This window comes from Malurus melanocephalus, unplaced genomic scaffold (assembly GCF_030028575.1).
Source record: "Malurus melanocephalus ecotype Western Australia unplaced genomic scaffold, MMel_1.1 scaffold_8, whole genome shotgun sequence".
Taxonomy (NCBI): domain Eukaryota; kingdom Metazoa; phylum Chordata; class Aves; order Passeriformes; family Maluridae; genus Malurus; species Malurus melanocephalus.
In genome coordinates this window covers 2,122,042-2,144,589 of record NW_026623240.1, presented here as the reverse complement: position 1 = coordinate 2,144,589, position 22,548 = coordinate 2,122,042, and the positions used below count along the sequence as shown (strand labels likewise).

The following is a 22,548-nucleotide window of genomic DNA, read 5'->3' as shown; positions in this document are numbered from 1 at the left end:
TAYGTGCAATGCATTTCTCCCTATAATTAACTTTAAGTTTACTTTACAGTAGTGAAAACAAAGGCATCTGTGAAGATATCAAATGGAGTCACCACCAAAAAAAAAAAGACTGAGCTTGAGGCTAATGTCACAACAAGCAGGTATGTTACAAATCAATATGCTGCTTTACATATGTGTGCGTGAGTGTACGAGTTTGGGAACAAAGATTTCAGGTGAACTATTAAACTTCCTGTTAGATATTTTTTTTAATTGTGAATGATTGTCTGTAGATGTTATTTGCAAAAGAATTTGAGTTAGCTATTGGAAACATTGCTGTAAAGATAAAATTGGTTTGGCTTTTGTGTTGGACTGTTTTATGCTAATCATTTTTAAATTGTTATAGGTCATTCAGAATTCTACATACTGGAACAGTTAATGACTACACAAGGTGTTGTAAACTTAAAGTTTCTGGAATAGCTTAGATTAAACTGGACAGGAGACAGCTGAAGCACTGTGAAATTGTGAAATGGGTCATTATATATATATGTCTGTATATAAATTGAACATATAGATRTAGAAATGCACTCAATTTCTTTATTTTCAAAAAGTTGCACTTTCAATGGTTWTATATATGTGTGCACACTAAAACACTTATATTGCTTGTTTAAATATAATTAAACATCACTAATTTTAAGCCTGGAAATAATGACTATAATAATTTCTTTGCAGTCTGACAAAAAAATCAGCAGGAAAAGGGTGTAATGAGCAAAATGTACAAGTTGTTCTAAAGAAGAAAGGGAATGTGAGTACCAATTCTGCAGCACAGCAAAAGACTCAAAATGCACCTACCAATTCTCCCAAGAACCAAGGTAAAGTTTCATACAGCAATTAAACCATCTGCCACTATTTTGCAAAGCTTTGKGGTTTGTTTGGTTTTTAGCACAAGTATTTGGAAAAATCTTCTGAAGAATTCTGGATTTTTCCCATATTTCACTTTTAGTGACAGTCCTAAACTGTAAAATGCAAATTAATATGTCAACTTCAAAATACTTAAAAGAGAGTCTTCACTGCCAGTCAGTTTTTCTTCTGCTTGTTTCATCTGCATTGCAGAGTCTTCCTGATCCCCTGCACTTGTGCATTTGGAACCATGACTGAGTTTAACAGACATTTTGTAGGTCAAGCATTTGGAATGAGCATCAAAGATCTGGACTGCAGACTGCTTGATGCCTTCCTGCTTTGGTGTTCCCCCCTAGCAGCAGCACTACTGATACTGGCCCCTAAACAAATATTGATTTCAACAGCTACTGACAGCAAGTGTAGGAAATGACTCTGCAGAACACAGAAACACTGCTTTATAAGCATACAAAGTGTTAAGGATTGAAGCTCCAATATTCAAGTTATATTATCTGAAATGCACTGTGTTAGAAAACACAGGTTATATCAACTTGGGGTTATTAAAGATCTTGCAGTATTTTCTAACTGAGCAGGGACATTAATTCTTGTATTCTAATCACATTAAACTAATGTAATTATTTTCTGCCKCTGTTCATTTCCTTTACAAAATAAATTGACTACAGTACTCATCACTTCCTGGGCTAAGCTGCTGTGTAGTGTTTGTATGCATTATTAGAGAGCTGCTGCTTTCTACTCTAGGCATGACTACGTCAGTTACAGGCTGAAGTAATTCCTGTATGTGTATTCTATTAACTGCTTTAAAGGTGCCARGATGGTATTTTTGTATACTATTTGTTATTTCAAATCTTAATTCTTTACAAACCTTAAATTCCTTAGTTACATAAAAAGTTGAGTAACTTTTTTCTTAATATAAACAAACACTACCCTAAAATGGGTGAATACACTGTGACTGGCATATGCAACCTTCATAGTCTTTTTTACTGTTTGTTAGGACCTCAGGGGGAATCACCAAATTCACTGAAATCAGRAATGTCTCCAAAACATAATGAAGAAAAAAATGTGTTACAACACCTGGTTCAGACAACAGTCTCAGAAAAACACCCTTCAGCTAAGAAGAAGAGTATTAAACAATCACAAACACCTGTAACAAAAGCCACTGCAAAAATAACACCTAAGACTCTGGCTCCATCAAAGAATGCTGAGATTACAAATAATAAAGACCCAAAACAGAAAACAGCTGTATTAAAATCTCAGTCCTCTGCCCAGAAGCATTCAAGGAGTGAGTCTCCTATTGTCCAGAAGAATGTGCACACCTCTGAGCACAGAGGTTCAGGACAGAAACTTGAGAAAAACACGGCTGATGCCATAGCAGGTCCACTTCATGACAACAATGAACGCAATTCTGCAAATGAATCTTTAAAACCTGCCATGGAAAGTAGCAATGACAATAAATTGCTGGAGTCCTGTCAAACCAATAAACAAAAATTACCAGATTCTTCTGAAAATGTGCAATACAAAATACAATCCGAATCTTCTCTTCTAATTGCAGAAGAAACTATTAATAAACTGAACGTTTCACTACAAAATGACATGGAAACAAGACAAATCTGTGGAGATCAGACTGGAATTAGAAAGACTGAAGATCCAGAGAAAGATAATACAGCTGAATTTCACTTTCATGCACAGTCTCCCAGTGATGGATATTCAGACCTTTCCAAGGAAACCAATCAAAAGGTTACTGTTTTAGGAGAACTGGTGAAAGATTCAAAAAGAACAAAAGTCTGTAATGAACAGAGTGATAAAATAAACCCTGAAACAGGTTTTAACAATGGTGAAAACACTTTGTCAAGCTTTTCCCAAGTAACCAGTAAAGAGGATGAAACATCATCTCCTCAGATCAGTGTGGAGGGATTTCTTACAGTTGATGAACTGTGTGATACATCAACTGAATATAAATCAGTTACAACAGATTTAGATGATGTTTCAGAATGTTCCACAGAACAAATAACAGAAAAATACTCACCGAATTACACAGAGCTTATCGATCCCATGGAAATGTCAGAAAACCATGAAAATGCAGAAATTCCCTTTGTGGACCACTGGAGTACTGGTGCCGTAGATCCCAAAGAGAGTCCAGAATCAGACACTGGCAGTGCAACCACATCTTCTGATGATATAAAACCAAGATCAGAAGATTATGATGCTGGAGGCTCTCAGGATGATGAGGGATCCAATGAAAGAGGGATTTCTAAATGCAGTACTATGTTATGTCATGATTTTCTTGGAAGAAGCAGCAGTGACACAAGTACACCTGAGGAATTAAAAATTTATGATAGCAGCCTAAGAATTGAAGTGAAAATGAAAAAAGAGGGTTCTGATCTCTTCCGTGTTAATTCAACAAGTGATGATGAAATACCAAGAAAAAGACCTGAAATTTGGTCCCATCAAGAGAGTTCACGGACCGCTACTAGAGAAAGCAAAAGTTCTACTTTTGGTAATGCACAGTTTACTCAGGAAGCAGACCAAGTTTCTTCTTCTGCCGATGAAACAGAAGATGACAGATCTGAAGCAGAGAACGTTGCAGAAAACTTTCCACCATCAAATGTTCCTACTCAACAGTTCCAAGGAATTGATAATTTAGCTTTTGAGGATGCAACAGAAAATGATACTGCAAGTCAGGAGTTTTCTAAAACTAAAAATTTCAAACGATCTGTTTTACTTTCAGTAGATGAATGTGAAGAATTGGGAGCTGATGATAAAGTGGAAACTCACACTTCAAGTCAGCACTCARTAGATTCTCTTACTCCAGAAGTATTTGACAGTGTTTCTCAAGAGCACCATGGAAAGACGTTTTATTCAAGATACTCACTGGAAACTGAAGATGGATTCCTGGATGGCAAACAGCACAAGGATAAAGACAATAGAACAGATAAAAGTGGAACTCTCCCGAATCTTCATGGTACTGAAATCCCAGGAAAGGAGAATCAAGGTGCTTCAATCACTGAACAAAATTGCCCAGAGAAAGTGTATTCAGCAGGTAGCCCATGTCCAGGAGAAAACCAGAAAGTAAATATGAAGAATGAGGTGGCTAGTGAATTTCACCAGTGCAATAAGTACTTGGACAATGATGCAAAATCTCAAGAAAGACCATGTCATCTGGATCTTCAGAGAGAAGCTAATTCTGATGTGCAAAAGAGCAGCACTGCAAAACCTGTAGAAGCCAGTAAGAATCAGATACTGACTCAGGAAAGTCAAGTGAGAGACAGTCAACCAGCAACTACTGAATGCGCTAATACTGATTTCCTTCCAGGTAATGTACAGAAATAGAAACATTCAGTCATTCAAAACCAAATTAATAGGGAAAGCTTTGGCAATTTGTCTGGGATTGAATCCTGAACTGAAGTAATTTTGGCTGAAACTATATTAAATTTAAATATTTTTAAGTATTTCACTTGGGTAGAGAATGCCTGTCTGTTTGAAACATCCGTCAGTACCCTGCTGGTCAATGAGAAACYTGACTACAAGAAAAGAGATGTTATGTAATGCTAAAAGAAAGATTGGATGCAGTTGTCTGTACTTCAGTTATTTTTGATCCAATCTGACATTGACAGCATCAGCTTTTGATGGAATCTTAGTATTTGTTTTGTCTGCTTGACAACACATAGTATGTCTGAATGGGATGTGCAATAACTAAAGTAATAACCTTAACTAAAGCGCACTGAACTGTTTACCTGAACAGCTATATGCATTATTGTTGTAATTTATTTATTTATATATTATATACAAATTTGGATCACTYTCCCACTGAATATAACTGAATATTTGCCATATACAATAGTGGGAGTAGGTTTGAACTCTGCTTTAAAGCTTACGAGATGTCTAAAATTCTAAATTTTACCAGTAAAAACTTATTTCCTAAAAGAGAGATTATACTTAGACCTGATGCTTATATACAAAAAGGTTCTAACTTGTTTCATGTAGCTAGATGAATACTTGTCTAGTTTTGTGTTTTGTCTTCTTTATATCAATAACTCAGTCTGTTTATCCCATCAAAAATATACAATAGTGTTGATTACAACTATTGTGTATTCGAGAGTAATGAAGCACTGGTGATGATCTATGTTCAGCCAGACCACAGAACAAGAAGACATTAAAAGTTGTACTATTTTTTTTTAAGTTTGCTTGCCCTTGCCTGCAGCTGCCCTTGCATGTGCAGTGTAGAAATAAGCCTGTGGATAAACAATTTTGGTTTTAATTCTCTTCTAAGCTGACATAGCTTACGTCACCATTCAGTAATCATTCTCTATTAATTCCCTCTATGCACCTCCCGGTCTAAATTTAATTTATGTAGTAAATGAGAAATTTCATGTGCATTAAGTGTATATTTACATTGTCATTTTCTGTATCAGAAACTTAATTATGGAGGTTATTGTTAATTACCAGTGGTGATTGCTGCTTTAACTTAATTTATAAATCATACTTTGTTTTTTATATAGGAAATAATTGCCTCAAATTTTGTCAATTTTGTATAATCCTCTATCCCCCCCTTTTTTAACCTGATTGGATTGTCCTTCCTGAATGAATTAAGTTTTGCTCTACACAGCCCTGAGGGGAGGATCATCTACAATTTTTACATTGTACAGTATTGTGAATTATTTCAGGAGACATAGATGATTATGACACAATGGCACAAACCTGCATGTATGAACATCGGCCTCCAAAAACCCTCTCTCCAATTTATGAGATGGATGTTGGAGAAGCAATTGAGCAGAGGATGGATTCAGAAACAGCAGTTCTAGAGGTGGATTTTGAAGATCAACAGTTTGCAGAACAGGACTGGACTCTACTCAGGCAATTGTTATCTGAGCAGGACTCAAATATAGATTTCAAAAACTCTGTTCCTGAAGACCTTAACTTAGCACAATGTCTTATCAATCAGACACTGTTTCTGGCACGAGATGGTTCGAATCCTCAGGGTACATCACAAGTTGACACATTCAGCAGGTGGACTGAACTCATGTCTCCACTTGACGATTCCTCAGCAAGCATTACAGTGGCAAGCTTTTCATCTGAAGACTGTTCGTCCCCTCAAGGGGAATGGACAATTCTTGAACTGGAAACCCATCATTAAGGTGTCAGCTCTTTGCAACTGAATTCCAACCCATTCCCCAAATCTATTTTTGATGAGTTGTTTCCGTACAATAATGAAATACTGCATCAGTCAAGAACACGCAATTCTTGATACTGAGGCAATCTTTCTGATAAAATGAGGTAAATACATTAACTTATAATCTAGATTTAATCACAAGTACAATAATTTTTCAGGACTTAAATGTATGTTTTTTCTAAAAATGAATTTTGAGCATGTATTTTCTAGAATTGTTAGAAAAACTAGATGACATGAAAGAAAAATCTGGGTTTCCAGCCTCCCTTTTATCTACTTTTTTGACATTAAATGTTCTCATTGATCAAAAATTTAAAGATGAATGCACAATTAGTAGAGCTATTCCTTTCCTTCTCCCCTCCTCTCTATATGGTGGCATCAATTTACAACAATAAAGATTCAGAATGGTTGTGTCAAAAGGTGATGTGTGCCAACACTACTTTAAATGACAGGAAAACATCTTTATATTCAAAGAAAATGTTTCAATCTGAATCTGCCTTGGGCCTTATTAATATGAGCAGCTTGTTTCATCTGTTTCTTCCAGATTTGATTTTTGTATTTTGGTTTGTTCTGAAGTTTCCAATAAATCTTTTTAATTGCCTTTTCTTCAAATATTAAGACTTCARAGGGTCTGTGCTATATGAAGAGCACTGTTTCTTTCTTGTAAATGCACGCATTTAAGTAAATATTTTAAATGGCATACTGCATGAATTCAAAGGAGTTAGTAGAATGCTGCTCCTGTTCTAAGAAACAGCATGTCTGATGTCTCCAAAAGTACATCTGACTCTGAAGCTGTGGTCAGTGTTACTCATAAGTCTGATGTTAGCTAGAATTACCTTCAAGAATTAATTAATTACACTTGCACTGTTCTGATGCTGATGCATAGCAAGATTCTCAGGAACTTGGTTTGGTTTTGTTTTCRTAGAAGCCACATTTTTAGGAGTGGTAATAGGATTCCTGCATCTTCATTATTATCTCTAGTGTAGCTTTTATAGATTGAAACTAAATGTCATCATAACCTTTCTTTTGACTCGGAGTGAAATAGGATATACAGATCATTCTGCTGCTTTTGGCTATTTGGTTGTGGATAGGACTGTCTTTTCTGATTTGACAGGGGAGGAAGGACTGAGAAACTATTTGTAATTCTTACCAAGTTAGAACTTCTGAAATATACAGGCTTATTTTCCCTGCAAATGTTGCACCTTCTTAAGATATCTGCATTATGGAAACAGTAGGGCTTGTCTTTTACACAGCTTAAAATCTAAAAAGGAAGTGTTCTACCTCCTCTTAGTCATTAATAGAAGTGCCTTCAGAAGTGGGTGCCATATAGCAGTAAAAGGCTACTAACATTCTATTTTGGTTGAAACTATGTAAGTACACAACTTAAGCTGGCTGTAACCACTGACAACATGGTCAGTTTTGCAAGCTTATGCACAATTCCAGCAGTGCACCTTAATTTTCTTGACAAAGTTCATTTCTTTTTGTTCTTAGGCAGAAACGCAGTTCTGTGGAAAGTTGGAAGTTGCCCTAGTGTATGATTAAAGAAGTTATTACTTTGGATTTGACATAATAAAGAGCTTTGAGGCAAAAAAAAATTATCTAGACAGCCACTTTGTTGAACTTCTGGTACAAAAGTAAAAGTTAAGTTTCATTCTCAAAATGAATGGAGAAACAATTTTACCTTGTTCTTTATGATCAAGGTAAGGGGAAGAAAAGAAAACCTTCCTTTCTCTTTATGTCAGTGGAGGACTCTAAACTCATGGAAGATGTTCAGTCTCAAAATAAAAATCTTTCATCTACTCTTTTAGCAGCAACATAAATAGTCTGAGATACTATAATGCAAAATACTGTAAATGTAATATGCTATATTCAACCCAGTCTTCATATGGAGGGAGTTAGARCCACCTTTAGAAGTGCAAATCATCAAGAAAACCTATTTTTCATGTTCAGAGTTTACAAGGTATATCAATAGGGATAATCTTTTGGATAAAATAAAAAACTCTAGTATTAACCATAATAAAAGATGAAACTCAAGAGGTGCTCTTTCAGAAGGCTAAGTAATAGTGTTTTTCAGTTTCTGTGTAAAGCAGTAAAGTAGAAGTTGTTTATCAAAAAGCTTAATCAACTTTAAAATCCTGATAATATTCTGACAGTGGGCATTCACATGTTAAACAAGATGAAGTGATGGAAAGGAGAAGTGACAGAAAGTGAAGAAGGGCTCCTTTTGTCGGTTTTTTGCTTTGCCCATATTTTTAACTTCTAACTGAATTGATAAAGTGACACTGAAAATTGACGCAAAATTTTAGGTTTATTGTATGAAATACAATCACATATAGGGTTTTTTAGATCAGAGTTTTTTTCTTTGCAATTACTTTTTCTGTTGTATCAAAATTAAATTAGCTTCTCTCTTCAARTCCCCAGAGATGTTGTTGCAATTCCTTTAACAATTTTGCAGCAGACCCTGATTAGGATATGGTATTGTTCAGCTGGTACATAGGCAGCCACAGAATTCAGCTTCCCACAGCCACATAGTGTCTGTAGAAGAAGCAGGAATAGAAAGTGGTATTGTTTTTAATTCGCGTTACTAGAGTGCCTGTGAGGCTTAATCAGACCAGCATCCCACTGGCTAGACATTGTACAAACAAAGAACAAAAACAAAGACTTCCCACAGAGTGGTTAGCATCCAGGATAAGACAAAAGACAAAAAAAAATGCACATGAATGGAAAAGTAAAATGAGAGTGTCAATATTTGTCTAGCTGATTAGCAATGGTTTCAGCACATCATCGGTTTAAACAGTCATTTTTTCTCCTGTATGCATTATGAGAAGGGGAAACTGGAGGGTGAGATTTGAAGGCTAGATAACAAGGGAGCTCGAAGAATGTATATTCCTGAGCAGCCCTGTCTGCTGCCTAAATTGTTTGACCCTGACCTCATTCAGGAGGATGTTCAAGCTTTAAGCCAGGTGTAGGTGGCTATTTGTTTAATACTATCAGTCACTTGAATTCTTTGGCTCCTGACAGTGATTTTATTACTGTATTGGCCTATTCTCCAAAGCATGAGAGAATGGATAAAGGTTTGGAGAAACAATCAAATCTGGTGTCATGGGCTCCAAGTGATTAGCAATTATGAGGTCCTGAAAGACCTCTAAAGTAAAGACAAGATAGATACATCTGATCAAACATTGAAGGAGCGTCAGTGAGGAAACTAAAAAGATGGCATAGTCAGAATACTACCTCATTAAATCAATGAAATTTAAAGGAGAGGACTTGGAAATCAGAGTCTGAGATACTGACCCTGATTTGGCCTACGTTGAATGGCATATTATAAAAGTGAAAAATAAGGAAGAATGTTTTACACATATGAATGTATTAAGTTTTAAAAAGGCTACACCTCCAAAAGTGATATCTGTTACCTGTAGACATAATTACCTTTCTTTTCACTTGGAAAGTTAAGCATCTAGTCTGGACTGGAGAAGCTTTTTACATACAGATAACAGCTAAAATTGCATTTGTGGAGTAAGCAACCAACAGATATTGCAGACAGAAAAGGGAAGGCCAAACATCTGGAACCCTACAGAAAACTGAGGAAAGTGGAGGTTCTTCCAAATAATCTATTAAAAAAGGAAATTAAGGAAGCAAAGGAAATGAAAAGATGGAGACAGGAGTCAAATGAGGATGACAGGATTTAAGGAAAACTGCACCATTGGCCTCACTGGACATAGCCCATAAGGCAGATAAGTATAAAATACCAGTTTTGAGGTCAGTTAATAAAGTGTTCTTAGGGACTGTGGTCAAAATGAGATTGGCCTGCAGAGTCAAAGGCAGCATATACCAGTTTGGTACAGCCTGACAAAGTTGCAGGAAGGAAACTGAGCCTAACCACTGAGAGAGAAATAACAGTTAGAAAAGCAGAACAGTTAATAATATATTTTGGTTTGCTTTTTCAATGCATGAGATTATAGCATGTTTATATAGTGAAGCAAAAGAAATGCAGCGGCTGAGACATACAGTGAAGATCAGGAGAGATAAGTAAGCATGAAATGAGATCAGCAGGCAGTCTGGACTGCTACAAGTGATCAGATAAATGCATAAAAAAACCCAGACATCTGCTTTTGTGGTGTAGGGGTAATGGAAAGGACACTTCAGAAATTCGTAATTTTTTCCCCTGCAAAAACCTTTTCTACAATCATAGAATTGCTGAAAAATTGCAGAAAAATCATAGAAATACAGGAAATGCAGGCCTGAATGGATCACTAAAGGTCTGTAGTCCAACCTCCTTCTAAGAGCAAGGGTAATTTCAAAATTAGATCAGTTGTTAGGGCCTCATCAACGTCCATAGCACATAAAATTATGATATAGTCAGCAGGCAGAAACATGGTGCTCATAGGAAAGAGGTATATTGAGATTAAACTATTCTAATTGTAATAAAACTACTTTGGGTATTGTTGGAAAATATTACTAATTAGGTACAAGAAATATGGCTAGCTTGCAATATTTTCAAGTTCTGGATGATATGTGACTGAACTGTACATGTTTAATAATATTATTCCACATTTTTAAGGTTTTTAATTATTTCAAAATTATACTCAATTTTTGAGTTTGCAAATTTTATTATTTTGGAAGAACTAGGGCAAGAGAACTTCCCATGTTTCTTACAAAGACTGTTCCTAGGATGTGTTCCCCTAGCATTGTTCATCAGTTGTTTTAGGGAATATGTTAAAAAAGAAATGCACATACCTGTTCTGGGTGCAGATTGTAGGAGACTATTTTATATGTATTTCAAGATTTCAATATATATTATTGCCATTTAGAAAATAATAAGTAGCATGCTCATTCTACTTTGCTCCAGAAAATGTAAACCTTTGCATGGAGGAATTAAGAACTGCTCTTATGTTGTTCATCTGTTGCTCAGAACCAAGACATCTAAAAATTCATTATTTTGCTTTCACTAATGTCAAAGAAAAACTCTTGTTGACCTCAGCTGAAGCAGGTTCAGGGCTTGCCTATGTTAATGCATGTACTAGAAATGCTATTTTTCCAATAGATCTATTTCGTAGTTTTCTAGTTTTACTCTACATTGTACAATTGTAGGAATGACAAATTACAGCTAGAAAGATTTCGATTTAGGAGTCATAATTGTATGCATTCTGTTAATATTTCATGACTGGGGTGATTTAACATTTGTACATTGATGGATGACATTCTTGCCAGGACTACACAGGAACTGAGGACGAAAGACAAAATGAGAAGTATTGCAGCTTTATTACAACAGATGATTCCCTAGAATTGGGCTTTTAGATCTAAGATCCAGTATAATTAGAAGCTTTCATCTCTTGCAGAAAATCCATACTGATTTTCATCTTTCTGAACAAAAGCTATATGCAGTTGGTTTGTTGTTTTTTGGGGTTTTTTTTTATAATAAGCTTTAATGTTCAACTTTGGAAAAAGTAAAGCTCAAATGTCTTCTTTAGCTATTTTAAAATCTAGCTTCTTCCTATTGGCAACAACTGTGTGTTTAAGGAAACTAAACCTGTAACAGAGGGAAGTGATTTATCTAAAAAATGGATATCACCTGGGGAAAAATACTGTGTTTGGTAATTTCTTTGGGTTTTTTACATTCAGTAACTAAAAACAGAAGAAGCTATACAGAGCGGGTATGCACACACACCTGTTTATTTCTTGTATTTGACCTTCCTTTCGTACTTTGCAATCTGTACTGCACACTCCATTAAGCCACAGTTCTGCAAACACAGAAGTGAATCCACAGCCGCATTTGCAGATTGGCTTTCAGCTTAACATTCTCTTTTCAGAAAGGGTAATGGAGCTGACACTGGGGGCAAGCACTGTGCATACTTGTGTTTTATACGGTACTCAACTTAATGAGGTTCTAATCCTGATGAACCATCTGGATGCAGTTAAAGTATGAAATAATTAATAACAGAATTCCATTAAGTTGCTTCCCTGTTCTCCTTAATTTATTGCTCAGAAGACTGCCCMGTTAGAGAAATCAAAGTCCTGAGAAATCCAAATTTTTGCACTGCATGTAACAAAAGTTCTTTTGCTATTGCACAGATAATATGAATACATGTCTTCAGTAACTCAGACCTCAGTATCTGGAGGGGCTGACTATAACTCAGTAACTAGRTACATTTAACAAGGACACTGATGGTCAAAATAGGGTTTATGTTACTTACACATGATGACTGTTAACTGGATTAGAGTGCATATTCTAGTGAACCTGAACAGAGGTCCACATGCACAAATTTGGGACTCTGCCCAGTTACCCACGTAGTCCATCATACTTTGTATTTATGCACTCAAGTGACAGTGACTACTTTTTCTCAGCTTCCACTGAAGTTGGGTGAGTGGTATCAGATCCACATTTATAAAGATCACTTTATTTAAGTGTCTGGACAGAAAGACTAGTTACTGGAGTAAAATTTTGGCTTATGAACCTCAAATGCATAAAACACTTCCGAGACTGATCTCACCAACTTAAACCTACATCCTCAATTATGCAATCCTTATGTAGGAATTTTTACAATTTTCTTGCAGTTGTGTCTAATGAAGTAATTTTCATTCTTCACTTTTTTACTAACCCTCTTTCGAGTGTGGCATGACATCCTGCCAGTAGAGTTATATCTGTGTACTTAAGATCAGTATAAATAGGACAAACCCTGTGTACMTGCCAGATTCAGTGTAGGTAGTGTAAAAACTGTTTGTGACCTTCACAGAATGAGGTAATACCCACAAACATGAGACCCACCTCTAAGTCAAACTTCTTACCTTTAACAAAATGCCCTCCTGTATCTGTAGAGAAAAAAAACTTCAGTCTTTCTTTTCTGGATTCTCATGTTCTAGTAACCAAGATTAATCCAATAGATGTATAATGGGATGCATACGGAGAAAAGTTTGACTCACTACCTGTAGTCCATGGCTTTATGATCCTAGAATATTTTGAGCACTCAGTCTTGTGGAGGGGGAGGGAGGTTGTTAAACTCTCAACCTGAATGCTTGCATGTTTCCCACCCRCTTGCTTTCCAGACTTAGAAAATGAGCTGGGGCCTAATAATCCTATTTCAAAATTACTCCCTGTCAACACGGTCTTCTGTTTCCAGAATATCTGTATGGTTGCATAGTTCCAMAACCTTTCTTTCCCATGCTACATACTGAAGGTTCTTAGTTGATTTCTGTATAACAGAAAATAATAAATCCTATGTGGTTAAATGCTGAGTCATGTACTTCATTCAACTTGTGGACTGCTGACATCAATTTTTATTCGTACTCTGTAAATTGCAAAAAACTTTYCTTTTCTATCTGTTTAGTGAACCCTCGCTCCTTTTTCTCCTTCAAAAGGAAAGAATTTATTTTTCTTTGATTACATCATCAGAGAACAGGGCAGGTGATGTGTGTGAAGATCAACATAGTTTTCATATAAAAATACATAGAGAGGAAGATACCTATGTATCAGCCCCATCATTTGTAGCAGCCCTACAAAATCAAAAATGGTGCTGATGTAGAACATACAGGATATGGGCCAGGAGAGCACAAAGAAAGACTAATTTGATGAGAGGTTTTCCCTTGTCATAAATTACTTATTCATTCAAAYGCTTATGCCATTATCTTCATCATGYGGGAGTTCTAATCCCAAGATCTTTCTCTTCTTGCCTAAGTGGGGCTTTGTACTCTGCTTCCAGGAATTATCTGATATGCTGTCAGACACAGCACTTCCACCTATATGTGAAATGCACCACTCAGGTATGCGGGAAAGAAATGCTYCTGAGATTTAAAGCTAAGACCAGCCAGATGTCAGAAACTGTCACAGCAGGGATAACCATAAGYAGGAAAATAGCTTGTCAGATAGCACAGGATCCCTCAAAAGTCCCTTTTGGGAAAGGAAACCACTGTGGAGAAGAATGCTCTGAAGAACACATAATCCAGAAAACTATTTTCTTTGAGTCCAAGGTCTACTTAATTACCATTGTGACATTCAGGCTCAAAGAAYAGAGAAAGCCAAGTCATGGAGTGAATTCAGACTCAAATGGTATTGCCGAACAAACCTCTATCAGAAGTGTCCCTTGGGCAGAGTCCCAGGGGTTCAGCATGTCCCATAGCATCACAATGAACTAGACAAGCATTAGGCCAGGGCACCTCTTACAGGACACAGTGCAGGGTCCAAGATCCATTCTGCTCACAAAGTTCTCTCTCAGAAAGACTCTTATTTTTATTTCAAATGCAAACTACTGTCAAATATAAGTGACAAGCAGAAATCTATTAAGTTTCTGCTATAAATTTTTGCCAACACGTGAGCAATTTCTGTTAAGGACTGGGTTTTTCTCATTGTCCCACACTTATCCATCATTGTATTTTAATGCCGCTCAAGTGATATTCTGAATCTGGGATTGTCTAACTTCTCRCACAATAAGTGGCCATCAGGCTGGTATCCCAGGAACCTAAATCCAGTATTTGTATTTCTTTGTAGTTACAATTTTTTAATGTAATAATTTACCTTTTATTTTATGTACTGCCCATCTCTAACAGTATTACACTGAAAGCAACAGAAATCTACTCACCTGTTAAAGATATTTACACGGAATCATTTTTTATTCCATTCTATTCCCTCCTACTATTTTTTCTCCATCTGAATAGTTGTAATTCAATTAATGCATGTACTTAGTAATCCAAAATATGAATTCAGATACACTGTAGTGTTATAAATCAAGTATAATCCCTTAAAACAGTTACTACCCCTTACCTTAGGATTTCTTCAGTACTGAAACACAAATTCATTCATAGCGTGCATGAATTCAAAATTCATATTGATGAATATATTGATGTCAGCCAGATCATCAGTCCTCATCATTAAACTGCTCTATTATTTTATAATTGTACTTTAAAGTAATTCCTGATGTTCTTAGCTCCCTGATTTTTGTATGCAGTCAGAACACRTGGTTCCACTGTATTACAACACACGGTTTCAGTTTATGGGTCCTGTCATTGCTCTCCAGAACACTGTAGTCAGGATACCTGATATATCTGTTACATTCCTTTAATTTGCCGACTTTCACATTTATACTCCACAAAAACTCAGAAATTCAGTATTAGAAATATTTTACTTACTATGAAAGGTAGCAAGAAATTTCCATAGCTTTGCAGAGCAGGGTTAYGGTTATTTGGGTGCATTTGACCAACAGGAGAGAGAAATCAGATGTGAATCCATCTCTTGTCTGGAACAAAAAGGAGAAGAGTAATTTTAAAATCACTACAATGTCTAATTCTATGCAAGCCAAACAAATTGCTATATAAAGGTATATCTAAAGTATTGTTTCCTCTTATGTCATTAAAAAGGAAGCATCAACACAGTGTTTCCCACTGAAAAGTGGTGCTGTCTCTCGCTCTCGCATTTTTTTTCTGTGAAACTTCTGTGTTTATGTAACTTCTATAGAAAACATCTTGGACTATTCTTCCCCAGAAACAGCTGCAGAATTAAGCCGCCATTAAGAATATTCCCTGGAGACTTTGGTTCCAGCGCCGAGCGGCGCCTCCTGAGGGCTGAGGGCTCAGGGATCGGGGCTGAGGGCTCGGGGCTGAGGGCTTCTCGCTCCCTTCCCCACCTCCTGCCGGCCTCCCGCTCTCCCGCCCGCCCTCCCGGAGGTGCCACGGGTAAACAGTCCAGCACCAGAACAGGTTTTAGATCGGGGAAAGGACCGGGTAAAGCTGGCATTGGGAACAGTTGCCACAAAGGCTCTGCGGGAACCATCCAGGCCCAGGCTCCGGGCTGCCTCTCGCTCCTGTCGGGCGCTGCGGTGTCCTAAAGTGCTCCACATGAGCCTTGTGGAYACACAAACGCCTGCCAGGCTGCACATCCAGGAATATTCTCAGATGAAAGTTATGCTTTACAGAGGAAACCTGCCCAGATGCAAATTCTTCAAAGCCATTTCGATATCTAATTGCCATATTAAATTAGCTCAATGACAGTGGGCACCTGTTAGAGATGGGAGAATTGAGTAGTGCCCTGGTTTTTAATCACATCTTTAATGTGTCCGTGTGCTTTAAGCCCATCACCTCGTTAATTGGCAGGAAATATTTGTCGTCTCTTCCCAAACTTTTCAGAAGTGGTACCAGAGATCTCACTGCAAAGCAATTAAACCACTGGGGAAAATGACAGAAAGTTGTGGACAGGAGCAGTCAAGATGGTTAACGACGGTCATTATGAGTTCAGCTCTGCAGGTAGGATAACACTTGTCAAGATCAGCATCTGACTCATTAGGAAATGCTGAAAGAAGCATTTCCTATATTCTGTATATGGAAATATTTTATTCGATGTCAGTGAATACAGTCTTTTCAGGATAAAAAGGGACATTTTTTCTGAAGTGCTTCTACTAGAATRCTGGTGCTTTTTGTGTGTATCTGTATATTCTCCTAGCTACTTCCATATCTATTTAGTATTCTTGCCACCTGCTATTCTGAGTTACACTGCGTTAGGATTGTTCTCCTGACTCATCGTTTTTGCACTGCACTGATTCCTCTTTCAGTTTGCTCTATAAATAATTCCATCAGAAACCTTGCTGAATTTTCTGAATTTCTCCCTGCATACTAAATTTTTTTCCTATACTGTATCAACATGGGGTTAGAAATTACTCAGTAACTACATAATTCTGTTTAAAATATTGAGTCTTACAGGTTTTAATTTATATTTTTATCTTCTGTTAACACCAGAAGCCTTGACTCTGTTCCCAAGCAAAGTGAAAGGGTATGTCAAGGAGCTGGCAATTAGCATCTGCAGCTGAGGCCAATTTCATGCCAGCTGGCGAGAATTTAGAGGCAAGAGAGCTTTGATTCACAAGCAAGGATATCTTATGCTAGCTTGGCTGACAAGGTTATCACCCCATCGCAGCTGTGTAAATGGGCAAACCGTGGYGAATTAATTCCTGAATTACCTCAGTTTGAAGCCTATTCTTACTTGCCTCCTCATTTTGGAATTTACGGCCTGTAAACTGTGCCTGTTTGTGCCATAATATGGTGAGAGGTAATGGATGGCAGTGATTTCATCAGCTACACCTGCATAACTCACTCCTTCCCCTTGCTCTACTCAAAACTACAGTTGTTAGTAAGGGCTCTTCATAAGCAAAGCAATGGGGATAACTGAATACAAATCCAAGATGGCTTTTCTGTATCAGTTGTGGTTATGAGCTTTCTCTTTTTCCTGTGCAGCTATCATTTGCAAATAGCTGTTATTTATACTTATACTTTAAATAATTCAGCAGTGGTTTTGAAGCTGAGATTTTTTTCCAAAATGTTTCCACCTTACAAGCAGTTGCCACTGAGTGTTCCCTTTCCAGATCAATTGAAAGCGTGACATTTCTGSTTACTGTCTCCTTCAAGGTTCACTTGCTATTCTGTTGTACTCTTCCACTAAAWCACACCACTTTCCTGTATAAGCAGGCTGGCTGTGTTTTGAATGGGTAGGTTAAAGAACATGTTATTAGCTAAAAAGGATTCAGTGATTTAACCTTTAATAAATGTGTGTTCGTGCAGCTTCTGTAGGATATRCTGCAGACAGGCTGAAAAATACATCCAAATATTCCATTCTGTAGATGATTATGCTGCATAGTGGAATGTTCTAGTTTAGTTTTCCTGTGTGGATTGCATTCTGTCAAAAAGCTTTAAAGAAAATCATGTCCCATACAGAATTTCTGAACGATTTTCCAGCTGAGATGCTGACATCTGTGAAAATAATGCAGCCTAATTAACTGGAGTCATAGAAACACACTACTGTATGATCCTCATTTCTGCAAATCCTGCTTTAGCACATCTTCCCAAAACAGACTCTAAATGTTTCAGCTTCTTTATGCATTATGCAAGAGTTCCTGAGACAAACTGAATGTACATACAGAATTGTCAGCTTGTAACTTCCAATCAAATAGGTCAAAATTTCCTTAATCAAATGTGTTTAGTATTTTAGTACTTTTTTTAAATTTTAAGTGGAATAAAAAACACTTTTTGAACAACAGTGCTAAAGGTCTATCTGTAATGGCTCAGATGAAGCTTTAAAAATATTTCTAACTTGTGCTGAAAAATTTTCAAAATAACCCTTTAACATTTATTTAGGATCATGAAATTTCTACAGTTCTGCAGAGGCAACAACACCGAGTTCGATATTCAGAATCAGTGGAAACCGGATCTGTGATTTTTCCTCTTTCTGGTACAGTACTTTAAAGTTTATGCTTTTAAATCATAAGCTACAGAGATATAAAGTCAGGCCCTGTTGTGGGCTACACTAAACTTAATAAAATCTGCCTTGTTGGATGTGCAGTAGTGGAAGGAGCTATGCTGTGACTGTATGTAAATCAGAGGATGAAACAGAGGATGCTGGGGATTAAACGCTTCCATTGTTTTTACTTTTTTTGGACACTGTAGAAGAGCTACATGAGATTTTGTGATTATCAGCTGAACAGTTCAGTAAATTTGTGTTTTAACTGAGCAAACATGCTAAATGCTACTAACATGTAAGCTGCCATCAAGATCTTTAGTATACATGGCTGTGCATCCCACTTTGTGGTGAGAACTTGATCCCATTACTGCCATGACCTGTACATTTACACCCGTTTCCTCAATAGGTATTGCATTTATACTGTCAGACACTCAAGACTTGCTTATGACAGGGGAAGAAGAGTTTTCCAGAAGAATTCAGAAGTTCATAAACATTCATCGGAACAGCTTTTTGGTATTGTCAGCTGCTCTTCATGGACCAGAAGAATGGAGTGTCATGTTCAGGATTCAGAGAAGGTATGGTTTCAACATAACTGAACTTTACATTGTCAAGAAGAAATGAAATAGCAGTCTTGSATTTGGAAATACTATTTTAGAAATTATTAGGACAAGAGGCAATAGACAGAAACTGATGCACAGGAAGTTTCACTTGAATATAAGGAAGAACTTCTTTACTGTGTGGGTGATTGCACCTGAACAGGTTGCCCAGAGAGTGTGTGGAGTCTCCTTCACTGGAGATATTCCAGAAGCATCTGGACACAATCCTGTGCAACATGCTCTGGGATGATGCTGCTTGAGTAGGGAGGTTGGATGAGATGACGAACTGTGRTCCCTTCCAGCTGTACCCTTTGTGAAAGTAAAGTTATTGAAAGTATTTGCTTATTAATAGCATTTAAAAATAATACCAAGTGAATCAATCTGMTATAAGTAACAAAAGAGGATGTTCCTCAAAACACTGCAAATAAGATTCCTTTCAATCACTTTAGGGCTATGCAATATAATTTTTTTWAAAGTTTTTTTCTCAAATTGATAAGTTAGACCATTTTCTTAGYTCTGTCACCATCTTTTCATGGTCATTTGCAAAACAACAGGCAAGTTTACATCATGAGAAAAGGCTTTATTGTAAAGTGCAGATTTTTTTACCAGCTTTTAAATCTSTTTATTTGGAACAGTATCTATTATACTGCACTAGAACAATTAAGTAACCAATCTCATTTTATACCAAAAAGTATAAAACTGGACATTAAAATTGTTTTGTGATTTTTATATGGGATTTCTAATCAGGTCTAAAAACGTGCATATTTCAGTACATACCTGCTGACAACAGTGAGCAGATTGCTCCATGCCTSTATTCAGAACTATTTTCTAGTAGATACAGTAGCCCTAAATGCAGTTGTCACTCTTGGCCTCAAAGAAGTGACTATTCTAATGAAGTCTTTGATCTTTACCTCCTTGAGGTAACTAACACCAGTTTCATTAAATCCTCAGCATACTGCCAAATGCTGATTAATAGAGTGTATGAGATGAAATGTAAGAAATCTATTACCTGTTTGTGAAAATGCCATAAATTTTCATGAGATGTCTTAAAAATTCAGCCATCATTCAGCAGGACCAGCATGTTACTCAGCTGATGGCAATGCTAATTCTCAATCTGCTTTGTGGTTATGTACAGTGGATTTTGTGCACATGCTGATCACTAAACTATGATGTTTTGGAACAGTATTCCATTTGGCAAGTCAGTAGTTTTATTAAAATAAAAGATGTTTTGTCGTTACAAGCAATATCAAATAGATGTTGGCAAGGCACCATTGTATCTATCTACATTTTTAAATGCATGTCCTTTTTTTCCTACCTGACAGCTTGGAGTTCTGCTCTTGTTTGTAAACCACTGAGGTTCTGCAGTGGTGGGAAAACTTGAAACTTGTGCCATGTTCTTTGAAACTACAAGCCAGCTGTATTGTGCCATGTTCTTTGAAACAAACCCCTTTAGTATTGCCAGGTTTTCTTCCATTGCTGCTTCTTTCCGCTTATCTATGGTTTTGCTGCAGTTGGGGAAGGGTTTTTTTTTATTATTAACAAGAAAATTATGGGATTCTTGTTAACATGAGCACTTTATGTAGGGTTACATGTAACATGGGGGAAGCAGGAGCAGAGTAGTGCTTATCAGCACAGCTTAAATGAGCATTCCACTAATAACCTCGCTAGGTCTGTGTTAAGTTTTACACCTTTGAGGAAAGGCCAGACGTTCAAATGCCCAGYATTCTGTCCATCAATCAAATTAATAAAACTAAATTTAGACCTGCTGTTATGGGAAGCAAAACTATTTATAGAAACAGATTTTCATGAATCTTGGTTAAGTACATTTTATTGTTCATTAATGCTTTGTTTAGCCCATTCTAGTATTAGCAAAATTGCATCAATTTATTTCCCTAGTCTCTAAATGTAAGTCCAGGCCTTGTTCCTACATCATATATTAGCAAAACTCAACAGTGACCTGACGGCCTATGCTTAGAGAAGGACAGTGCCTGTAACATTTATTTTTGCTAATTAGAAACAAGGGCAGACAAGTTCAGATGAGATACCTAACCAGCATGAGGTCTTAATGTGAATGAGTCCAAGTCATCAGACAGATTGCAGGGAAGAACAGGTGGTAGGCACAAGGGGAGGTCACAGGGGACTATGCAACTGAGCAGCTGGGCACTTCATCTGCATTATTTAAATTCATTTTGGTTATTTAATGTTCCTTATTCTTTGCTGTTAAGTCCCTCTCCTGTTTTAGCTCTAAAACAGCAAACAGCAGCAAAGCTAACATTGTCATTGTTACAACACACTTAACGTACAAGTCTTAAGGAGAGGCCCTGTGCTTACCTAAGCTTTGATCCCTCTCTTCCATAAGTGCATTGAATGACAACTGATGCTACTATTTTAAGTCTTCAGATTCCATTCTCAAGAATTAATGCATATCAATAACACTATTTATAGAAAGAATGAATTTTAGGTTGAAGTATTTGAATGAACAAGTCTTTATATGATAGTAGTGGAATTATCCATTATCTTAATCGTGTCTGGAATACAGGTTGTTTTATTTATAGAACACTACAAAGATTTAGTTCAGATACTGAAGTATTTTTAGCACAGTGTTTTTAGATATTTTGCTGTATTCTTCCAAAGCTATACAAACAACCCAAATATTTTTAGTGCCACTGAGAAGCCCTCAGCAATATCACAGAAGAGGGTTTAGTTCTGTCTGAATGTACACATGCTTAAGAAATGCTGATTGATTGTTGAAGAGACCTAGATAAAGAAATGAGCCCTTCCAAATCCCACCTAAATAACTGGTACAGAAATGGGACAGATGGCTTTACAGACAGCATGAATGCTCCACTTGCCTTTCAAGATAAAAGCAATCTTCTGTGTAAGTAAAATTGCACAGTAAAATCTTGTTTACATCATGTGGGAATGCTGTTTGAGTTTTATAACAAATTAAACATACATTCTAAAAGTAACCTTATTTATTTTAATGTGCAGATTCCTGAGCAGTAAYTTACGTRTAATACCAGTTCATAATCCTGCTGAAACTGTTAAATTAATGCTAACTATGGCTAAGGTAAGTTCCGTTGCATATACTTAAAAATGTTAGTATATTATTCAGGAAAAGCCAAGAKCTGTAAAATATTTCGTTTTCCTTAATGGAACTTTTTGGGTTATACTGACCATGGTCCATTAATACACTGAGGTAGGACTGGTACTCTGATGCTTTAGCTGAGTCTTTAAACAGCCATTAAAGGTGACTTAATAGCTCTTAATAGTATCTAAGAAAACAAATCAGATACTTAAGAGCCAGTTTGGCTCTTACTTACCACTGTTARGTTAGGATGTCTTCATTTACTATTAACTCCTGTTGAAATACTATCACCTCTGTGTACATCATTCCTGAACATCTACTGCAGAACACGAGATTCAGATTTTACTGCTCAATAATTTTGCGTTTCTTCTACTGGAAAAACAAAATGTTGAATATTCTATTACCTTAAAGTCACTGTGTCTGACTCATAATATTTTTCTTTTCTCTAAGGTAACTTCAAAGCCACAAGCAGATGAYACTCACGGCAAAATGGAAATGACAAAAGCCCAAATAATAGAAAAAAGTCCAGTTTGGAAGATGCTTCAGGAGTACCAATTGCACTGTAATTAACTTAGTGTTTGTTTTTTTTTAT

At 36.6% G+C, this 22,548-nt stretch overlaps 2 protein-coding genes across 2 annotated transcripts in view; both read left to right on the top strand.

The window, feature by feature from the left end:
* BTBD8 (BTB domain containing 8) overlaps positions 1-13,275 on the top strand; it is a 39,623-nt gene extending 26,348 nt beyond the window's left edge. Inside the window, exons 15-18 of the mRNA XM_057373170.1 lie at positions 50-140; positions 709-848; positions 1,886-4,204; positions 5,556-13,275. Of these exons, the coding sequence (XP_057229153.1) occupies positions 50-140; positions 709-848; positions 1,886-4,204; positions 5,556-6,025 (3,020 nt within the window). The 3' untranslated portion in view covers positions 6,026-13,275. The remainder of the gene's footprint in view (positions 1-49; positions 141-708; positions 849-1,885; positions 4,205-5,555) is intronic.
* Positions 13,276-16,143: 2,868 nt separating this feature from the next.
* Positions 16,144-22,547, top strand: CUNH1orf146 (chromosome unknown C1orf146 homolog). The gene is made up of 5 exons (XM_057374083.1): positions 16,144-16,288; positions 18,170-18,263; positions 18,679-18,847; positions 21,860-21,938; positions 22,407-22,547. The coding sequence occupies exons 1-5, from the start codon at positions 16,220-16,222 to the stop codon at positions 22,524-22,526; spliced, it is 531 nt and encodes a 176-aa protein (XP_057230066.1). The 5' UTR covers positions 16,144-16,219; the 3' UTR covers positions 22,527-22,547.
* The last annotated feature ends 1 nt before the right edge of the window (position 22,548 follows it).